This window comes from Macrosteles quadrilineatus, unplaced genomic scaffold (genome assembly GCF_028750875.1).
Source record: "Macrosteles quadrilineatus isolate MER2022 unplaced genomic scaffold, UCM_ALF_1.0 Scaffold_8__2_contigs__length_117827958, whole genome shotgun sequence".
Classification (NCBI taxonomy): domain Eukaryota; kingdom Metazoa; phylum Arthropoda; class Insecta; order Hemiptera; family Cicadellidae; genus Macrosteles; species Macrosteles quadrilineatus.
The window spans coordinates 58,631,129-58,651,790 of NW_026542601.1; the positions used below are offsets into that span (position 1 = coordinate 58,631,129).

Below are 20,662 nucleotides of genomic sequence, written 5' to 3' on the forward strand. Positions count from 1 at the left end.
AAGGATCTACAGGCTTTTTCAATTTATTTGAATTTTCTCTTTTTATAGGTTTTTTTTAATCCCATAAAAACGGGAAATCTTCACAAAAAACAGCTCAAGTGATTTTGGTTTAAGTTTATAGTCCTTTTAAGTTAACACTAAACAAAATAGTACTACCACCATTTGTGTTTACACATTTTTGTTTAAAAGTTATTGCAACTTGTGTGATTTTCCCCATAAAATATCATAGTTTCTCTCAAAGTTTACCCATGATAAGGGTTGTTGACGAGCTAATAGGAGAAAGTATGTGTCAGATTGCCGATACTGTTTATTCATGCTAATACTATTTCTTAGTGGATGTAAAAGCAAACTATTCTGCAATGCAAAACAGTGGAACTATGAAACACTCAATTGATAGGTAGAACCCAATAAAACAGATTTTTAAACTGAAATACATCATTTGAAAAAATAATTTACTAACACATTACCTTTATTTATCCTAGTTTTATTCAATTACCTCTATCGATCTGCAACTGCCAAACCACATTATTGCAAACACATATTAGACGCTTCGCTACTTCCTTATCATGCTATACCTTTTTCTCATTGTTTGCATTTGTAAGTTATGATGACAGTTTCCTTAGAAAGATAAGTTAAAGTTTTACAATGTTTTAGTTTTAAACATAAAATTTTATCACAGTTCAATTAACACTCAATTTTGAAATCAGTATTTAGTTACTACTAACATGTACACATGTAGTCAGTTGAGATGGAAGACTTTGTAGTGATAGAAACTAAGCTAGGTAGTCTTAGAGGTAAGGTGTGCAAGACTGGTTTATCCAACAAGAAATACTACTCATTCTTGGGCATTCCTTATGGACAACCACCCGTTGGTGCACTCAGATTCAAGGTAAGCTAGCAGCACCTATTAATCTTTTACTTACTTAAAAAAATAGTAACAGGTAAAATCAGCCTACCCAATCTTCCCTGTTAAATTAAACATTTAGTTTATTTAACTAATACCAACAAACATGGTTCAAGATTTGTGTTTTGATTTAGCTGCTTTTCAAATTGGTACCGGTAACCAATTTCACCAGCTATGGTTATTCAATTTGTTTCAATTATCTTGAGTTAGTCTAATTTTTAATCAGAATCAGTTGTCTGACTTTCAAAATTCTATCACAAAATGGGCTCTATTGCATTAAGATAAGAGATAACAAGGTGAAACCTGTTGAAATTGACAGTTACTTTTAAGTTTTCACGTTAATTCTACTAACTATAGTTATTTGTGCAACTAGTGAGCAAAGTGAGCAATTGACTCACTCGAGAAATACTTACTCGGAATGGTTTCTCGAGTGAGGCAATTGCACTTTGCACTCGAGTTGCACATTATATTTTTCCTACAGTTACCATAAAACAAATAAATTGGTAAAGAAACGTAACATATTTTTACACAGAAGTGAACTTTTAATATGACATGTTACAACAGTTCAACAGCTGACCAGCTGATTTACAGCCAGTGCTGCCAACGTATTTCGCTCGCATACGACCTTGTCTGCATTTTACGCGCTCACTATTTCGTGCCTTCACGTTGCAAATCTGGAGTGAGTGAAACAAAGTAATTAGAGTGAGACAATGTTAACATTGTCTCACTAATGAGGGAATTGGCCACTTTGCTTTCTCAAATCAGTGAGAGAACATGTACATTGTTAGGTAACTGTAGGAAAAAATAATAGATTCACATTGTAAAAACAGCTTCTCCTTGTACTTGTACAAACTTCTCCATCAAAATAAACTTAAAAAAAAGGTAAAATCAATCTAGAGTGGCTTTATTGACTCACTTAATGTGCCAAAACTGTGAACGAACACTATTCATTTCGGCAACACATGATCGCTTCTGCACTCGTATGATTTGTTTACTGTATTACACAATCAAATACTCTTTGAAATATGTTTCACTATAAATATAAGTTAACCTGACAAGGTATAGGTTTGATATTGACATTTTCCACTAATACAAACTTTTATATCATATAAAATTAATATAATTATAATAAATATAATTTTATTTAGTTGCTTCAACTAATCTGTTGTGTGAAACTAACATTTGACACCGTTCAGGCTCCCAGGCCATTTGGAGGCTGGGAAGGCGTGAGGAACGCATTGCAAGATGGAGACTATTCCAAACAAAGCACTCTTTTTACTATAGTGTTTGAGGGCAAATCCCCTGAAAAAGCTGCAGCAGGCGATGAGGATTGTCTTAACTTAGGAGTTTTCATTAATGAGGTATGTTTTAGTCATTAATAGAAATTAATACTATAGATTTTTTCTGCTGGTCTAACTTAATTTATAAGTTTGCTTCAGAAATTTACCATATATCCAATTTGAAAGGTTGTTCGGATGTATTATAGTATAGACTTATCAATCAACTATTCAATGTAAATACTGTAACCTATATTATCTCTGTAAAGGACTGATAGCCTACCTATGTTTGTAAATAAAAAATGTCAAGAATTATTGTTTAAAATAACTTTTTTAAATTATATAAGTTTTATTAATATTTCAACATATTTTTAGCTCATGTTATGACAGTATAATTTTGTTCATATGGGATCTTGTTTTCAAGTTAGACAATTAAGTAGATTTGCCGCCATATTCCACAGTAAGCAGCTGATTTTTTTCTCTTTGTAGAAAGGGATCAATCAGCTGGGGTTTGGTCAGTTTACCAAGGACTTTAAAAGTGTACTTTTCAAAGAGGTAGAATATGAGTGTCTTAAGTAGATTCTCAACAAAGCTACTGCTACACAGTACGAATTGTGTAAAATATTAAGCAGTATATTATGACTGTATATGTATGGGTTGTGTTTTACACCGTTTGTATATTTATTATTTGTGGTAATGAGGCAAATACTATTGTACTCAATTCACCCGATAAAGTGTTAAAAATACTTTGAAATCCTGCACAAGGCCGTAAACCGCTTGAACGGCATGCTTGAACCGGAAAAACCTACTTGGTATCATAGCATAATGCACTATAACCCCTTTTAGGAAACAACATTTTTCTTTTAGCTTCCAGGAAACATGAAGTCAAAGAGACCAGTGATGGTCAGTATTCATGGAGGAGGTTTTGCACTTGGTTCTGGAAACTCAAACATTTTGGGCATGGATTTCCTTATGGAGGAGGACGTTGTAGTGGTGTCATTCAACTACCGCTGTGGCGCTTTGGGTAAATTGAATACAATTCCATCCTGCCATTGCAATATATACTTAAAAACATTTATTTGAATTTAATAATGTTTCCTCTCATATAAAATCAGTTAAGTTCGCAATAAGAACTTATATAATAGTGATGGACTATGAGGAATTTGAAATAATAAATAATAAATTCTCTTTTCTATCAGGATTTCTTTCCCTGGGAACCGAAGAGGTTCCAGGCAACGCAGGACTCAAGGACCAAACATTGGCTCTCAGATGGGTCCAAGACAACATTGATAGTTTCGGAGGAGACCCAAACAATGTCACCATCTTTGGTATCAGTGCAGGAGGTGCTTCAGTGCATTACCATCTGCTGTCTCCTCTGTCTAAAGGTAACTGACTGCTCTTGGTATTATTTTGTTTGATTCTTAAATTTTCCCAAAACTGTTTTTCTTTAAACTAGACCCAGCTGTTCTTGATTACTGCGCTTTTAACAGGTTCAGTACCGGTCATCACACTCCTCTGTAAGTAGAATCTCCAGAAACATGGGAGTGAGTGTGTTAACAGGTTCAGTACCGGACATCACACTCCTCTGTAAGTAGAGTCTCCAGAAACACGGTGGTGATTGTGTTAACAGGTTCAGTACCAGCCATCACACTCCTCTGTATGTAGAGTCTCTAGACACACGGGAGTGAGTGTGTTAACAGGTTCAGTACCAGCCATCACACTCCTCTGGATGTAGAGTCTCTAAACACACGAGAGTGAGTGTGTTAACAGGTTCAGCACCAGCCATCAGACTCCTCTGTATGTAGAGTCTCTAGACACACGGGAGTGAGTGTGTTACAGGTTCAGTACCGGCCATCACACTCCTCTGTATGTAGAGTCTCTAGACACACGGGAGTGAGTGTGTTAACAGGTTCAGTACCAGCCATCAGACTCCTCTGGATGTAGAGTCTCTAGACACACGGGAGTGAGTGTGTTAACAGGTTCAGTACCAGCCATCAGACTCCTCTGTATGTAGAGTCTCTAGACACACGGGAGTGAGTGTGTTAACAGGTTCAGTACCAGCCATCAGACTCCTCTGTATGTAGAGTCTCCAGACACGCATACAGAGTGAGTGTGTTAATACATTGTCTTATGTAACCAGCAGATCTTTGACTTCATCTAAAATTTAGCACCCTATTCTGGTGTATGGGCTATAAGCTGATTGAAACTAATGCTGACACACATTTCCACACTTGGTCTCCATGATATCGCTTATCAAAACAAAATTCTGCCTTTTCACTATAATTGTGTAAAACTGATTCATTTTTCAGGCCTCTTTCATAAGGCGATCATGCAAAGTGGTTTTGCTCAGAACCTATGGGCTTTCCAACCATCACCAAAAACAGTAGCTCTGAAGTTAGCAAAGATGTTAGGATGCACGTCAGAAGATCCGCAAGAAGTTTTAAGATTCCTCCAGTCAGTTCCTTCTGATGACATAATCATTGCTCAGAGCACAATTTGTGCTGAAAAGGTATGTTCCTCCTGTGCTTTGTATATGGTAATTGACACTTAAAAACAACGTTTACAGTTTGAAAAGTAAGGAGATTTAACATAGCCACCTCTAATACAAGGCTGCGGCGAGACAAGGGTGTCAATTGTCCACTTCAGGGGGCAAATAGGAGAGGACTGGAAGAAGTTTTAGATAGGAATGGTCTGGAAGGAAGGTCAAAGGAAGGTTTAGATAGGATAGTAGATGAGAAAATAAAACTTGATATGGGACAAGGAAACAATTGAGACGTGTAGGAAAGTAATTAGGGAAATATGAAGAAGTAGAGATACATACAGGCTAATAAATTTGAAAAGAAACAAAAAAAGGAATGAGAACATCCTTGTGAAGGGGAAGGGGAGAGGAAAGTTTAGAGGGAATCGCTCAGAGCGGTAGGGGGAGGGGAGTCATGCTGTTATGATTTTGGGACACGGAATGTGACTAGAAGAGGATTGAAAGTGACAAAAGCCTAAAAACGGAAAGTGGCCTGGGAGCACAATTTTTATTTCAGCTGCGGTTTTCAATACAGACAAAATGAGAGTTAAAAAATGAAAATTATAAAATTAATTTTTTAATTAAAAAACTAAACTGTCATAACCTGACCTAACTAATTAAACTTGCTGATGATAAAAAAATCAAATGAAGGTTTACTAAGAGAAAAAATAGTTCTATTCATAAAATAAAATTGTAAATGCCTCAAATTCTAACAAAAGATGTACCATTAACACGTTTGCTGCGGGTCACTCACCGGTGAGTGCTCTCTAGTTCCTTTGTTAAAAAGTAATCACATTCCAAGCAAAATCTTTGACAAAAAGTTCAAGTTACCAGTGGGATTCAATCTGGTTACCTCTTGGACATCAGCTGATTACTCTATCCACTACACCACAAACACCAATGGAATTACTTTGTATCGTTGCGGTAATGGTGTTCCCTCAAGAGAAGAGAGTGACGACACACCATGACAGCCAATAGAATGCTCTCATTTCATCCGTATAAAAAAACCGCAGCTGAAATAAAAAAAATTGTGCGGCCTGCAAATAACTCCAGACTTATGCCAGGAGGTGTGGGTGGGAATGAGCTTCAGCCCCAGCATGAGTTGGAAAGTAAAAAACACACATTCTGTTGTTATTATTGAGCAAATGCTACCAGATTTAACAACGGTAACTATGTAATCTGAAATAAGCGGCTAAGTGGCCTGCTGTGTCATTTAAAATACTGAACAAAACAATTGACTTCCAGACAAAATTAGTCTTGCTTTTAAATGTTAAATCAAGATCTCTTATCCAAGTTAGTGTTGCCTCATGAGACGTTGTGGCTGCGATCTGACAAAGGGCAACTGTTCCCTTTACGAAACATTTCGGCTCCACAGTTAGATGACTGATCTAGAACATACGAGTGTGGGAGGACACCTGTTGATGATGAATATCTAGGAGATCCACTCCCCCACATCGGTATAAAAATTGGTTTAACAAATAAAAAACCACTCTCAAAGAGAAAGCTCAGTAAATCAGAGAATATAAGGACTTGTTTTGACGTCCCAGGACGTTTCTTAGGTAGTATTCGACAATAGTTGAAAATCTATCTCTATCAGTTGAATAGTGGTGAATGCTGGTAGTTTCCAATGGTTAACTTTTTAAGAATATCTATATATTTAGTAAAATGTATTAATAATAGTTTTTAATATGACAAACCCAGCCAGTCTAGATTAACAAAAACCAAAGTTTTGTTGGATTGTATATATGAATCTTTTTCAGGAAAACATTAAGAGCGGCTGCAGTGTTTTCTCCCCCTGTGTGGAAATTAAAGGAAAAAATAAATTTTTATCAGACACTCCCAATAAAATAATGAGAAGTGGTGAATACAACAAGGTACCCACAATGTTAGGGGTGTGTCAGAATGAAGGATCAACATTTCAATCCATCCCATTGTGTAAGTTGTATTTACTCTTTTCATAAACCTGTAATACACTATGAATACACTTCCTAATTGAAGCTTAGTCATATCTGAATTTGACTATCTTTTTATTGTTATGATATACATGACAAAAATGTCTTTTGATAATAATAGAATATAAAAATTTAACAGTTTTATGTTCAAAACTTTTAAAGGCGTTGTTTTATCCTTCATATGTATAAAAAATAATTGTTTTACTTCAAGCCATAATTGGAGTGATGTATTTAAAAAATGTTAATAATGTTTGTATTTTCAAGTGACTGGGCTAAAAGTAGAAGAAATTCTTTCTTTTATTAATTCAAGTCATGAAATTCTGGTTCCACATTTCCTGAATCTTCAGCCAGGAAGCTGCAAACAGAAGAATGCTATCAAAGACATAACTGAATTTTACTTCAAGAGAGAACCACTCACTCTAAATAACTTCTCTAAATATGTAAAAGTAAGTTTTATAAACTGTTGAAAAAATATTTTAATTAAACTGTTTTTGTACAAGCGAAGAAACTTCAAGCTTATAGTTTTTGTTTTAACAAATTATGTTTACTAGACGCAACAGTTTTGAGTCCTATTCCCCTTTTTTTATATTTGTATATATTTTTAATTTGTTTATACAACAATTTTTTATTGTTTTAGTACCACAGTGATCTCCAGTTTAATCTTGGCTTTTCGGAAACTAGAAAATATTTGGTGGCAAACTCCTCCCTCCCAACGTATTCATATTTCTTCACCAACCATTCTGGATGCTCTTCGAAGCGTATACAACAGACTATTCAACTAAGTTCTGGATGCGTGTTCGAATCAGGTGAGGGAATAATCTTCTATAATACAACTTTCTTAATAGGAAACTATGAAATAGAGTTTCTAGATGCAAATTACCTTAAACACAGAAGGGCAAACAACGTTATTAATGTTTTGTGAGGTTGGATTATTTTGTGTTGCAATGGTTCCACAGAATCATAATCAATAAAATCTTCCCTATTTGCTTATTTTACAAACAATTCTTTTCTTCAATGTTCAGAAACATGCCATGGTGATGATACGATTTACATCTACAAATCTCCCCTCACTATGCCTGAATTGACTTCAGAATACAGACAGGCTGTGTCAAAACATGTCAAGGTCTGGACCACGTTTGCCATGACAGGGTAAGTAACATTCCATTAACATTAGTGTTAGTTTATAGTATTAAAGTTTGGTAGTAATGTTATGAATTGGTTATTGGACGTTTTAGAGTATAAAGCGACTAATTTGTCAAGAATCAAAGGTAAGAAATATTCTAGTCACAACAATTTACAAGTTCTGCACTGTAATGGAGTGAAATAAAATTGAATTGACTGGTGGTACGTGAAAATTCTTTTATAATTTATTTTCATAGTCCAGTTTGGAAATGAGGATTTTGGACAAGCAGGACCACGTTTTCATAGTTTCCCCCTCAAGAATATAAGATAAGAATGTGCAGTAAACTTAATATCAAATATCAAAGGAAACCCCGCCTTTAATATAATGAAAGCAATACCTTAAGTATCAGGATTTGAAAATAATACTATTAAGGCCTAATACCACAGCCTCTTCTAATACCCGACCTACGTTGGTATGTGATTATGTCGGGCCAGGCCAGCCTGTTGCCATAGTAATAACATTAATAACAAATGTTTAACATAAAAATTAAATAGGGGCTCTAATGAAATTAGTACAACAGTTGTTTCGGTAGACCGGGTTTACAGTGTTGCCACTTTTGTCTCGCCACAGCCTTGTACCATATAGACTAACCAACACAAGTAGACTTCTCATCCCATTGTAAATTTTGAAGCACGTTTTTCATGTCTAGTTTATGTATAGTGACACTGGGTGCTAGTGTCGACAAAATTATTATTTTAAGTTTTACTGGGATGGGTGGCGTCGTCCTGTAATCCAGCTACTAGGAGGTCACAAATTGTGGATATTTATAGGCATGCACTGTGGATGCGATACTCTCTGGTGTGGATTAACTTCCGCACGAGTGAGTACTACGACTATCCACGGTACTATCCTAATAATTAGACCAATTCGTATATACCAAGGCAAAAATGTGGTTCGGATTTCAGGTCCCTTAGTTGCCATTAGCTGTATGGGCTATTAATTAACAGCTGTGTCTAGGGAATGTCGGCCTTAGTCTCTAACAAGACTACAAGATCGCGCCACTCATCCTACACTCATCTTCATTCATACTTGGCTTAAAATACCTATTTTGTATGGTTGCCATTTAATAAGAAAGTATTTAAAGTATTAAGTTAATTTCATGATTTGAGTTTTACTGTTTGGTTATATAACTAGGGAACAAGTTATTGTTTATGATTAGATAGTTTTATTTGGTTAGACGAGGTTTTAAATTACCGAAATAACAAGAAACAAATTGTAAACAAAACACAACCTCTGCAAAGCACCTTACAGAACTAACAATAAAATTGGCTTCAGCTGTTCCATAAGGATGAGAAATCTACTAAGGGAGTATGTTTCATCTATGCTTGTAGATATTAGAGGAGGATATGGCAATGTGTAATCAATGTTTCAATATAGTTTGTTTTAGGCGGGTGTAATTAGTTGAGGTTTTAGCTGTGGAAAACCAACTCAACTAGAAAATTAAAGTTGCCAAAGAGGTTCAGTGCCAATTGTTAAAATAAAAATGTTAGCTTTTATGTGCCTTTTTCGATTGTGTGTTTTCCTCATATCAGTTTTAACATTATTTTTTAGGAACCCTAACAGTGAGGCGTTAGGAGTTAAATGGAAGCCAGACACTGAGTGCAGCCCCTGCTGCATGGACATTGGTACAGAGTGGCGGATGAGAGAAGGTGTGCCTTTCACCGAGAGAACCAACTTTTGGCATCAGCTCACCAAAAATAATTGTAAATTATAAGATAGGTGAATAAATCTTGAGATATTACTTTTTAGGTACCTTCATTACCAAATGCCAATAGAATAATACACTATCTTTTTAATCCAGTATTTTACCAGTAGTTATGATTGCAAAATTATATATTCTCTTAATTTTGAAGCCTCATATAGCTTTAGAAATTTTAGAGTTGCATTTATTTTAAGTAAATGAATGTTGAGGTTTTGAAGGGTAATACATACCAAGTTTTAAACATTAACTAAATACTTTATTAAACGAGGTATATATTCAGCGCAAGAATTTCAAATGTACAATTACATAATATTCAAAACTTGTATAGCAATTTCATTTTAATAGTAAAATAAATACACAAAACTATTGTTACCTGAATACTTAAATGTTCAGCCTATAAATCTACAATGCAGTGTGTCAAATTTAACATACAATGGTTTGAAAGCATTTCACAAAAATGTTAATACAATATAAACACTTATGACTAAGATCACAATTTAAGTCCCTAAATAATACTTATCACAACAAATTCAATAGCTTATACAAACAGATTCACAACTAAATGTACAATATGTTCAAAAATTTACAAGTTAACCTACATAGGAAAAACATTAACCATCCGCTGTCGAACAGCTTGTTAACTTAACCTAACTCCTGGCAACATTAGCGATGTTGAGCCGCGGTGTGCAGAATGACGGCTTTTCTTCTTTACTAAAGCCATTGATATGGATTCCATTCAAGCCGTTCACTACGGTTTCAACTTTTTCCTCTGAAATCTTCTTCAATGGGTGTTGCTCCATTATTTTGTTCCCTGAGTTGGTATTTTCTTTTTGCTGTTCCATCACAATGTCAGTGGCCGCAATGATTTCATCCACACAGTTCTTCACATCATCTACTGTCGTGGAGGGACTGCAAACTACGAAGCGGATGAAGATAGAATCCATCAACTTGCCAGGAATCATGTAGACCTTCTTTCTTCTGTTGAGCTCCTCCACGATGGACGTACTCAGGCTGTTCTCTCCCTGGAATCAAAAATATGCATCGTAAACTTATTCTTTAAAATGTTATTTAAGGATTTTGATATTTAACAGCACAATTTAAAAGATAAAAGATTAGTTTAGTTTTTTGTTTATCAACATTTGCCAGTGGTTAACTAGTAACTTCAAACACTAATAGATCTTCCAGTAGATATATGTATTCAATAGCAAAATGAACAAAAATACTCATGAGAGTGAGTGTAGAGGTTGACTTGAAAAAGCTTTCCAATTGCGCTAAGATCAACAAACAGATCCAATTGTGTATGGATATTCATTACCAAGCCTTTTGAAATATTTAGGAAGGATGGGTTGATCAATAAAATATTCATTCTTACATAAAAGAGCAACCTAATCATAATAAGGTGGGTTACAATTTGACATTTTTATAGAGTTTTCAAAACTAATAAGAGTTAGAGTTTATCATCTGATTATTGTAAAATATATTATTAAAAAATGTGGTCCTCACCTTAGCTCTGAAGCAGACCAGGCCCATGCATGTAGGAGATGCGAGTTCAAAACGAGAGTCAGCAAGAATCATTTTCTCAAACTCGCCAGCAAGAGCGACATGGTTACGGATATGTTGCTGAAGCCCCTTTAGACCATAAGTTCGCAGAGTGAACCAAATCTTGAGGGAACGGAAACGGCGGCCCAGAGGGATCTGCCAGTTCTACAAAACCAAAAGTTACAACTTTAGTCAACATTTAATTCAAGCCATACTGTATTATAACAGTAGTGGAAGAATGAAAATTCAATGTCTAGAACTCTAAAGGAAAGTCTTAAAAATACTTGAACTTTTAGTAAAAACTGAAATTGATCACTCTCATCGTCATCAGTGAGAAAAACTAATATATCATAAAGTCCTACCATCAATGTTTACGGTAGTAAATTTTAAATAGGTAGGTAGGCCTACCTAGTATTTACATTCAAACAAATGACTAAGTTCCACTTAGTTACTTGATGATTTAGAGGTTCCGTTTTCAAAATCCATTGTACCTAGTAAAACAATTAGTAATCTATTTTAATCCTTTATCTATGATATGGCTGGCAAACTATGGTTTAGCGTATGTGTTTCTATTTTTTGTAATAAATTCCTAGTATTAGAAAAACAGTTCATAGTATTATTTCTGACAGTGCACTTACTCTGAGATCTGGGGCTTCAGTGTTGGGGCGGTGAGCCAAGTAGATCCTCTCAACAGTAAAGGCCTCCACAATGTCTCGGCAACTCTTGAACCTGGAAATTACAATTCTTTAGTCATAGGACCCAACTAAACCATTGTAGAAATTAAATGTACAAAGTTTTCATAGCCAATATCCAATGTGAGGAGGAAAGATTTTCACATTGGAAACACTACAAAGATATATTGAATATATCTTTTTTTACTAATGATAAAAAAAATGTACACTCTCTACACATTTTCTTCATTAACTCATTACAATAATAAAGGTAGCATCATAAGGTTTTGTTGTATGTAGATTGTGAAGTTAGGTTTTATATAAATCTGTAATCAGACACTTACCACATAGCAGAGCAGTCAAAGTTGACAAGCAGCCACTTGTGAAGGTTGGTCACCATGGAGTCTGCGTGGTGTAGGGAAGGCATGTAGTGTCGCAGCTCGGGGCAGATGAGAGCTACGCCTGCGTAGGCTGCATCCAGGTGGAGCCACACGTTGTGCGCATGACACACTGGGCCGATTTCATCAAGGTTGTCAAACGCACAAGTTGCTGTTGTGCCGTAGTTGGCCACCAGCTGAAATTTAAGTTCTTATTAGTGATTTATTTTGTAGAAGATTTGAATTATTTGCTATCAACTACAGATCTAAGTAGGCCTACGCTAGGTCTACTAGTGAAAGAATTTATAAATTAGGCCTATCAAATGTTTTACCAAAAAAATATTAATTAAATATAAATTATGAAAATAAAACGCCAACAAAGCTGGTTAAAAAATTAGCTAATATTAAATTTTGATTCCAACGGTCAGAGAAATTAGTTTGAAATTAACATTTATTTTTAATTTTGTTTATTATCGAGACATTACAAAAGAATATAATGTTCTGATATGTTAAACAACAATAAAGAGGCCTTATTAAGTTACAGTAGACCCCTCTTAACCTACCCTAATGGGGTGTAGATTGCTGGATGACTCAAAAGGTCTGTTAAAACAGGCAATCCCCAAAAACTAAAAAAATGAAGTGCTTTCATTTGGAATTATATAATCATTAGCCTATTCTAAAGTCGTGCGTGCATTATTTACAAAAAAACTAAGTTAAAGTTATCTGCCTTCTTTTCTTAAGTATTGACAATAGAAATGTCACGAATAAACCCAAAACACGGTAAAGTCAAATACTGTCAGTGCATTAAATTATAGTCATAAGCATGAGTTAATAATAATTCTTAATTTGATACCTTTAGTACTATTAATTTATGCTTTCCAAATCTATTGTAGGCCCTAAACAGTAGGCTACAGAACTTACTGTCAAAATTAAAAATAACTTACAAGCAACCATTTTGTTACGAAACAGGATGTTTATTAATGGTTAATTTACGAGGATGTCAACATTAACATCCTGTAGAGTTTAGCGTATTGTTCCCATTGCCGAGCGTGGAGCACAAGTGCCGAGATTCCTAGAAAGCGGCGATCAAACCGAACTGCTCTCAAAACAAGGCCCGGTTAAAACAAACTTTAATATTTAACAAACGAGGGCGGATAATCTGTCTAACGCTATAGGGCCTAGGTTGGTTAAGAGAGGGTCTACTGTATTATGAAATTGCTGCAATTCTAATAATATGGGCCTAGCGAGATTCGAACCCGGAACTTTCAGCACATCAGCCCAGCACGCTAACCACTACACCTAGCTTATTAACAATTTATAGGCATACAATTTGATGTCTTTAATTCATCTATTCTTTATCTGAATGACTGGCTGTGTCAGGTCTATCATACTTACATAGCAAGGTATTAGGCCTTTGCTAATATCTTCCTCAATGGCTCGACGAACAGTCTCGCCACGTAGGCTTCCGTTCTCATCAGCCGGCAGCAGTCTCATTGGCACTGATGCCAACATTCCCGCCTTCTCCACTGAGCTATTGGACTGGTCGCTTGAGTAACACACCAACTTAGCTTTGATATCCTGCTCGGACAGCTCTGGGTGTTCCTTCTGTAAACGGCGGACAGCTTTCTCCTTAGCAACCAGCAGTCCCATCAGAGTTGCCTCACTAGCAGAACCCTGCAACATAGGTACACACATTTTGTTATTTCTGTTTTTGTTAGGCTGGTATGTTTTCTTCTTAAGTTACAGTTATCACTTTGTTGCTATGAAATTCTAGCCTTGACTAAGTTGTACATTGTAAGTTCTACAGTGTCTGTTAAGGGTGAAAAATGTTGCCTGTTTTTAGGAAAATTCAGAGGCCCTAAAGAAGGTTTAAACCCCTACGCTTGATTAAGTTTAATCACCTTGCAAATTTTAGGCTCCCTCAATCTTTTAACATTCTCCCCTAAAGATTTCTCTTCATTTCATAGGTGAAATTTGGTTGTTACATTAAACAATAACCTAGATAGAGCTTTTACCTGTAAGCAGCCTCCTCCTTCAGAATCGGAGCTGTTAAGAAGGTCTGTGGGTAAATCCATTGCCTTGGCCAACCAGTCCATCATGACCATCTCTAGCTCCGTACAAGCTGGGCTTGTCATCTGTAAAGTAGTCAACATTAGGCCCAAGTTAAGTTATTTCAGACTTGCTATCAAATAACTTGTTTTGGAATGTTTGTAGATTTGGCTGCACTTTAGTTTACGTCCAACACTCATTCAAATGAATATATTGATCGATAAATTGATTATTTCATTCGATATATCAAGTTTGGTTAGTTAGGTTAACCTAACCCAACTAACCGAATGATATAATCGATGAATCGAATAGTCTATATAACTTATAATGATATTTTTTCATATTTAGATAAGGAATATATTTTTTACTGTTGTGAGTATACTTTACAATTAATTGTTAAGAAACAAAAATAACCAAACATTTCATGATTTTAGCAATGTCCCTACAGACAACAATGTTATCTACAGTATATAGATATGAATTCAAATAAAGTATGTCTATCTATACATTATTTAATGATTACTAATATCTACTAGGCCTACATAACACTTAAACCATTAAACATTTTGAAGTAGGCCTATTGCAAAAGTGGTGTAAGACTGAGTTGACATTTTGACAGTTTCCCTATTTATTTACATAAACGATAACAAAAACAAACAATCACATTGATGTTTTCAATAAACACTGCCATCGCAATATCATAACCTCAAAATTACAAGTATGATGGTAATAAGAAAGAGCATTAATATATTACTATAAGAAGCTAATAATTTAAGAAACACTACAGTTGTAAGGTGTTTCTCGTTGAAAAATTAAACAAATTATTAAAATTGATCAAACATAGTTTCCATAAAAAGTGTTTCTTCCTTACAAAACCTGTTGCTGTAATTCGTTGAATGAGATTGGTAGTACTGTTTCCCAAAATAAAATGAAATAGAAGAACCCTTTCCTCTTCCGGCCTGCTCTGCTAGCCTCTCTACTGTGTTGTTTGATTCTGGTGATTATTGTGTTTATTTCTGTGACATTTTAATTTGAGAGTGTTAAAACTTTTTAATAATCAAATCTTTCTTTACTCTAATCTTTACTACTATCTTCTTTACTACTAATCTTTACTCTTCTACCCGGTAAGTAAACAATGACGCTTTTAATAGTGATATAATTTTTGTTGTGTTAACCTAGCTTTACTTTTAATTTATTTGAAGTGAATTTCTTAAAAACTTACCCAGCTAAAGCCCATAACTCCTAGTCCAGCACTCATCAATTCACCGATTATGGAAGGGAATGAGCTTGCTGTAGGGTAGTAACTGTGGAATCCTGGGGCTTGCCAATGTGTTACCTGTTAGACAAAAATATAGTTTTTATCAAAAATAAGTATATATAATTGGCTATGTGTTAACCATTTAACTTAGGCCTACCTAGCAACAAAATGTGAAGTACCGGTACTAAAGTTACTACTGGTACAAAAATTTCACAGTAGTTTACCTAACCTATTTTAACAAGCTGGTTAGGTTATTTTAGAGGGTTACAAAATCAACGGTAAAATCTTATTGGTCAGCGATGATGTTTTACATTACTGTAGGCTACCCTCGTGGCTAAAGCTGATCGAAAAACTAAAATACAATAATTAATTATTTATTTGGGGAAGTTAATAATAGAAGTCTTCTTGATAGCCTAGACATTTTATCAAATTTTAAATTATTTATCTGTCATCTAGCCTTTATTCTTTCGATAACTTCCAACTAAGTTATAGGCCTACAAATAAGGTATTTTGTTTTTAAATGTGCATGCTTACTTAGGAAAGGTAGGTTTTACTTAGTAACATGTTACAATGCCTAATTTGACTCCTTACCCCTGGCATCACTACTGTGTCCATATCCTTCAGGATATCCTGCCAGGATTGACCATCCTCCGGGATAGAATCTTCAACCAGAGGACGAAGATATCCTGGGTTGACAGAGGGGAGAACAGGCCTGAAAATCATAAAACATTTTAACTTAATTCTGTTAGTTTACCTTGGCTTAGATAAACAGCGTCATACTAGTTAAAAACAAATTTTAATAAGTTAACTTAATTATTTCGTAAATTAGGTCAATGACCCATGATTACAAAGACAACGTTGTATTAGGTTACAGTACTGTAGTTGCATTTTTGGGAATATGCCTACAGTGAAGTTTTGAAACTCACAAGGTAGGCAAGAGATGATTAATTTATAATCTCAAATGTTAAGTTAGGCCTACCGTTTTAAGTAGTGGTGGGTCACGATCAATACCACAACAAATCAACTAACAATCTTTCAAGTTTTTCACAAGTATTTATTCATTACCTGTCACGGACGGTTTCATAATATTCAGCCAAGTAGTCAATGGCAGCTTTTCCAAATTCCCTAAACTGTTGGCTATCCATCTCGCAAACTGATTCTGGAAAAGAAAGACAATTGTCATATATCTACAAAATTATACATTACACAGGTTCTATTTTCCGTTAAACGGTTTCCATAGTAAATTTTACTTTTGGCATCCATAAATGAAACATGGTGACAGTTTCGCTGTGTAGTAAAAATCTGGTAGACATAAATAATGCCTAAAAACAACAGAAATGAAAATAAATAATGCTCTTACAGTATTACAAAATTGTAGGGTTTAAAGCTCTAAAAGCCTTAGGTGTACTTTAATAAAACCGTTTAACTAGGAATTTATAAAAACAAGATTTTGAATCTAGGTTATGCAGAAAGGATTTTTCTGATCGATTTTGTCTCTAAATAATGTGCACTAAGCCATAAGAAAAATCTGTTTGATTTAAGACATATAGCCTTGTTAAAATGTCCAATAAGTATGAATATAATGTTCAAAAGATACCAACCACCAGTACCTATTATATTTTTTCAATAATTAAGTTTATTCTCTCCGAAAAAATGTGTTAAATTAATTAAGATGATTTACCTAACTGTAGGCCTATAAAATAAAAATAAAATTGAATTTTTTACCGTTGTTAAGACCTTTTATAGAGTGTAACTAAGTTATTTACAACTCTGTTTTCATCTTTATGTTTATATATTTACATAAAATTATGTAGATAATTAAATACGTGTTTTATTAGTATTACTGTTTTACTAACTCTCTATGGTTCCAGAGATAAAGTTATGAATTTTTCAAAGTACCGGTACTCCTAAGTACATGTGTATTCATAAGACATCAAAATTAGTATAACCTTATCATTTATTATGCATACAGTACTATATTTTGCTCTTAGTTGATTGACAATACCCTATTTAACTTGTTATCGTGTAGCTGTATTTGCACAGTATTACCGAATTAATCACACCTTATGTACAGCATAGACAGTAGAGATTTCTATCTAATAATATTTCAAATGATAGATGATAGTTTTTAGGACACTAAAAAAATAGTGAACATTTAACACTTGTTTGAAACAAAGATGTTATTTCAAGCTTAAAATTTCAAAGTAAATTTGGAAACTAAGTACCGGTAGTCTAAGAAAACAAACTGTTTATTTTATTTTTTAAAATTCAAAATCCTCTGGTAAAATATATTCAAATTTTAAATTACAAACATCATAATTTTAAAATCTCTAAAAGATTGTTGTCAAAAACTTACCTGTAAACAAAGCAGATATAACAAATCCAAAACACTGTGTAGTCTGTACGACTGAACCTATACGACTGATAGGGAGAGAGTGGTGAGCACTTTTATATGAGGGCAGTGAACAACCAGTTCTCTCAATACGACGAACGCGGAGAAGACTCGGGCGTCATCGCAGGGCAGTGACGTAGTCGGTGGCCGGGCTAGGGAAATACGCAAGCGCAGGAATGTACAGGAAAACTCTGCGAGAAATCATATGGCAAGTTGACCGGTCACTTGCAGAACGTAAACAAAGACAGCAATGACGTCATGGTAGTGCGTCAGAGGGTAGCATGAGGGTAGTTCTTAGTTCCGAGAAAAGGGGGTGAAAGGTGTTTATGTGAGTTGGGAAACGGGAGTATTTTGGTGGTTTATTTAGGAAGGTTCTATGTGTTAAGAAGTGGGTATTATGGAGTAGATACGCAGAAGGGTTGTTGGTAGGTTGTTAATATTTTAATGCCATTTGTTTTTCTTCAACGCAGAAACGAAGTATCTGAATCGGTGTCTTGGCCGGCAAAAGCAAATAAAAATGCAATTTTTTTTGGGTATGCTGTTTCTAAAAAATCAGTGTTTGAACACACTGTAGTAGTAGGCCAATAAATTATAATAATTATAGTTCATATAGCCTTCAGGTTAAGATGCATAGTTAATTATGCAAATTACGTCACTGTCTTAGTGAAATAATTAGTCGATTATCAGCTAATTAACATCATTAATTGATGTTTTTGGCTATCATGGATATCAACTTTTCTGGAATGAATCTCTAAAATGCTTTAAAGGCAATGTTCGAGAAAACACTAGAACATCGACGATGAAATGAAAGTTGCTCATAAAAGAAAGAAAACATGTAAGTGCAGTGTAATCAAAGTAACGGTGCCAGAGAAATTTTAAGTTAGCTCTTCTAAGTATTATCTTTGGTAAACGGTTTCTAAGCAGACAAAATTTTACTAGCATGCCATTCTCAATATTAAATATTATTAATTATTTTTTAAAAAACTATTAGTTCAACTAAAATGTTGCAGACATAACCAGAGATGCAACATTGATTAGTTTAATGTCTATAATAGACCTCGATGCTATGTTATAACACTGACTTATTGCCATCTTGTTCTATAAGCATTGCACGTCCTCGCTCGACAGCATATGTTATTAGTTTATCTCCAACGGTTTGCCATAATGTATGCTTAAAACGTTTTTATAGAAAATAAAATAAAAGTATATTCGATAAAGTCGTAACATACGTATTTTGTTTTATGCAAAACGCCATTTTTGTTGAGAAACCTATATTTTTGATAGGATTTTTGTGTATTTGGTTTCCATTCCTTTCACAGTTTCCTTGTACAAAGACTATCACAAAACTACCATTAACCCCTATAACCGTTGAAATGAGGTTAACAATAAAACAGAATTCAGAATCCTACTGCTTTTGTTTTTGTGCTGCTGCTGCTGCCAATCATCATTGGTGCGTTTTCATTTTACATCACTTGCTTGTCCATGTCAGTTAGAACTTGATTCAATTTAGTTTTAGTATATTCAATATAGAGTCTCTAAAGTTTGAAAAATATTGCTGCAGGAACAAAAATATGGAAATATACTCTTATGGGTCTATAAAGTTAAAATGTAGAATCACGAACAGGAATAAACCAGTAATTAATACTGTAGAAGTAAAAATTGTAAAAGTATTTGTATAAAATCTTCCTCTATGGTGTATTGGTGATTCAGTGCAATGAAAACACAATCGATAATTGGTAGGTCTATGAGGAAACTAGCTCAAACTAAAGAACCGGCCTTGAGGTTTGAGGTTTATAGCATTGATATTTTTATAGATGTGCTCAATCATAGGAACTAGAACTAAGGTCTGTAAAATACAGACCAACTGTGTTTTAAGTCGAACAGGCTAATATCATTTTAACAGTATGGGTAGATTTTCCCTGCGATACACACAAGCTGAGAAAAAATGTTTTCAAGAAACATGCTTGATTTATAGAATAGAATATAGTTGCTATCATCGCAAGCTTGCTTGTATTCCATTTTTCAACGAAATCCCTTAAAATGCAAATAAGATGTAACTTCTTGATCAGCATCGTACACGTGATTAAATTACCTGAAAACATAAATTACTAGTGTTTTTAGACGTATATTTTTTTCGTTATTTTAGGAAATCAGATGTATAGGCCTATATAGTATGTGCTCATTGAGTTCAGTTTGTAAACACTGGCTGCGGAGTTCCCAAGATGCAATGTGATAAACAAACACATATCTCGCTATCCTTGACATTGAACCTGAACTTGAGACTGCTCAGCGTACCACGGACACCAACCGATGTGAAGCGATATTTAATCGGTTCAGCGTGGGAGTTGAAATATCGAAACATTTACCATCGAATCGATAATTAAGGTAAAATTCATTGATTATTCTCGCCATCTTTGACGATGAACATGAACTTGAAACTGCTCAACGTGCCACGGACACCAACCGATGTCAAGCGATATTTAACCGGTTAAGCGTGGGAGTTGAAAGATCGAAACATTTACCATCGAATCGATACTTCATCTGGTTAGTCTCGCTATCCTTGACATTGAACCTGAACTTGGAGACTGCTCAGAGTGCCACGGACACCAACGGATTGTGAAGCGATACTTAACCTGATTAGTATTCCAGTTCAAATATCGAAACGTTTACCATCGAATCGATACTTCATCTGGTTATTCTCGGCCGCTATCCTTGACATTGAACCTGAACTTGAAACTGTTCAGAGTGTCACGGACACCAACCGATGTCAAGCGATATTTAATCGTTTCAGTATTGGAGTATATTTACTATCGTATCGATACTATTACCTGTACGTCATT

The 20,662-nt window shown here is 34.7% G+C and overlaps 2 protein-coding genes across 2 annotated transcripts in view; one reads left to right on the top strand and one right to left on the bottom strand.

The window, feature by feature from the left end:
• The window catches only part of LOC129000409 (uncharacterized), a 29,884-nt gene extending 20,323 nt beyond the window's left edge, over positions 1-9,561 (top strand). Inside the window, exons 14-23 of the mRNA XM_054427373.1 lie at positions 740-889; positions 2,101-2,265; positions 3,049-3,205; positions 3,381-3,566; positions 4,491-4,690; positions 6,460-6,634; positions 6,916-7,097; positions 7,289-7,457; positions 7,674-7,800; positions 9,386-9,561. Coding sequence (XP_054283348.1) covers positions 740-889; positions 2,101-2,265; positions 3,049-3,205; positions 3,381-3,566; positions 4,491-4,690; positions 6,460-6,634; positions 6,916-7,097; positions 7,289-7,457; positions 7,674-7,800; positions 9,386-9,548 — 1,674 coding nt within the window. The 3' untranslated portion in view covers positions 9,549-9,561. The remainder of the gene's footprint in view (positions 1-739; positions 890-2,100; positions 2,266-3,048; positions 3,206-3,380; positions 3,567-4,490; positions 4,691-6,459; positions 6,635-6,915; positions 7,098-7,288; positions 7,458-7,673; positions 7,801-9,385) is intronic.
• A 220-nt stretch (positions 9,562-9,781) lies between these two features.
• Positions 9,782-17,841, bottom strand: LOC128999637 (3,4-dihydroxyphenylacetaldehyde synthase 2-like). Its single transcript, XM_054426238.1, has 10 exons — positions 17,787-17,841; positions 16,496-16,589; positions 16,022-16,142; positions 15,395-15,508; positions 14,139-14,258; positions 13,519-13,797; positions 12,091-12,320; positions 11,714-11,804; positions 11,040-11,240; positions 9,782-10,558 (listed from the first exon to the last, which is right to left on the bottom strand). The coding sequence occupies exons 2-10, from the start codon at positions 16,573-16,575 to the stop codon at positions 10,184-10,186; spliced, it is 1,611 nt and encodes a 536-aa protein (XP_054282213.1). The 5' UTR covers positions 16,576-16,589; positions 17,787-17,841; the 3' UTR covers positions 9,782-10,183.
• Between the last annotated feature and the right edge of the window lie 2,821 nt (positions 17,842-20,662).

Excerpts from the sequence above, each read along its gene's own strand:
- LOC128999637 (XM_054426238.1), bottom strand. The coding sequence starts at position 16,575 with ATGGATAGCCAACAGTTTAGGGAATTTGGAAAAGCTGCCATTGACTAC. Across the intron at positions 16,143-16,495 it reads TATGAAACCGTCCGTGACAG|GCCTGTTCTCCCCTCTGTCA; the intron begins GTAATGAATAAA and ends TATGATTTTCAG. Across the intron at positions 13,798-14,138 it reads AAGGAGGAGGCTGCTTACAG|GGTTCTGCTAGTGAGGCAAC; the intron begins GTAAAAGCTCTA and ends CCTATGTTGCAG.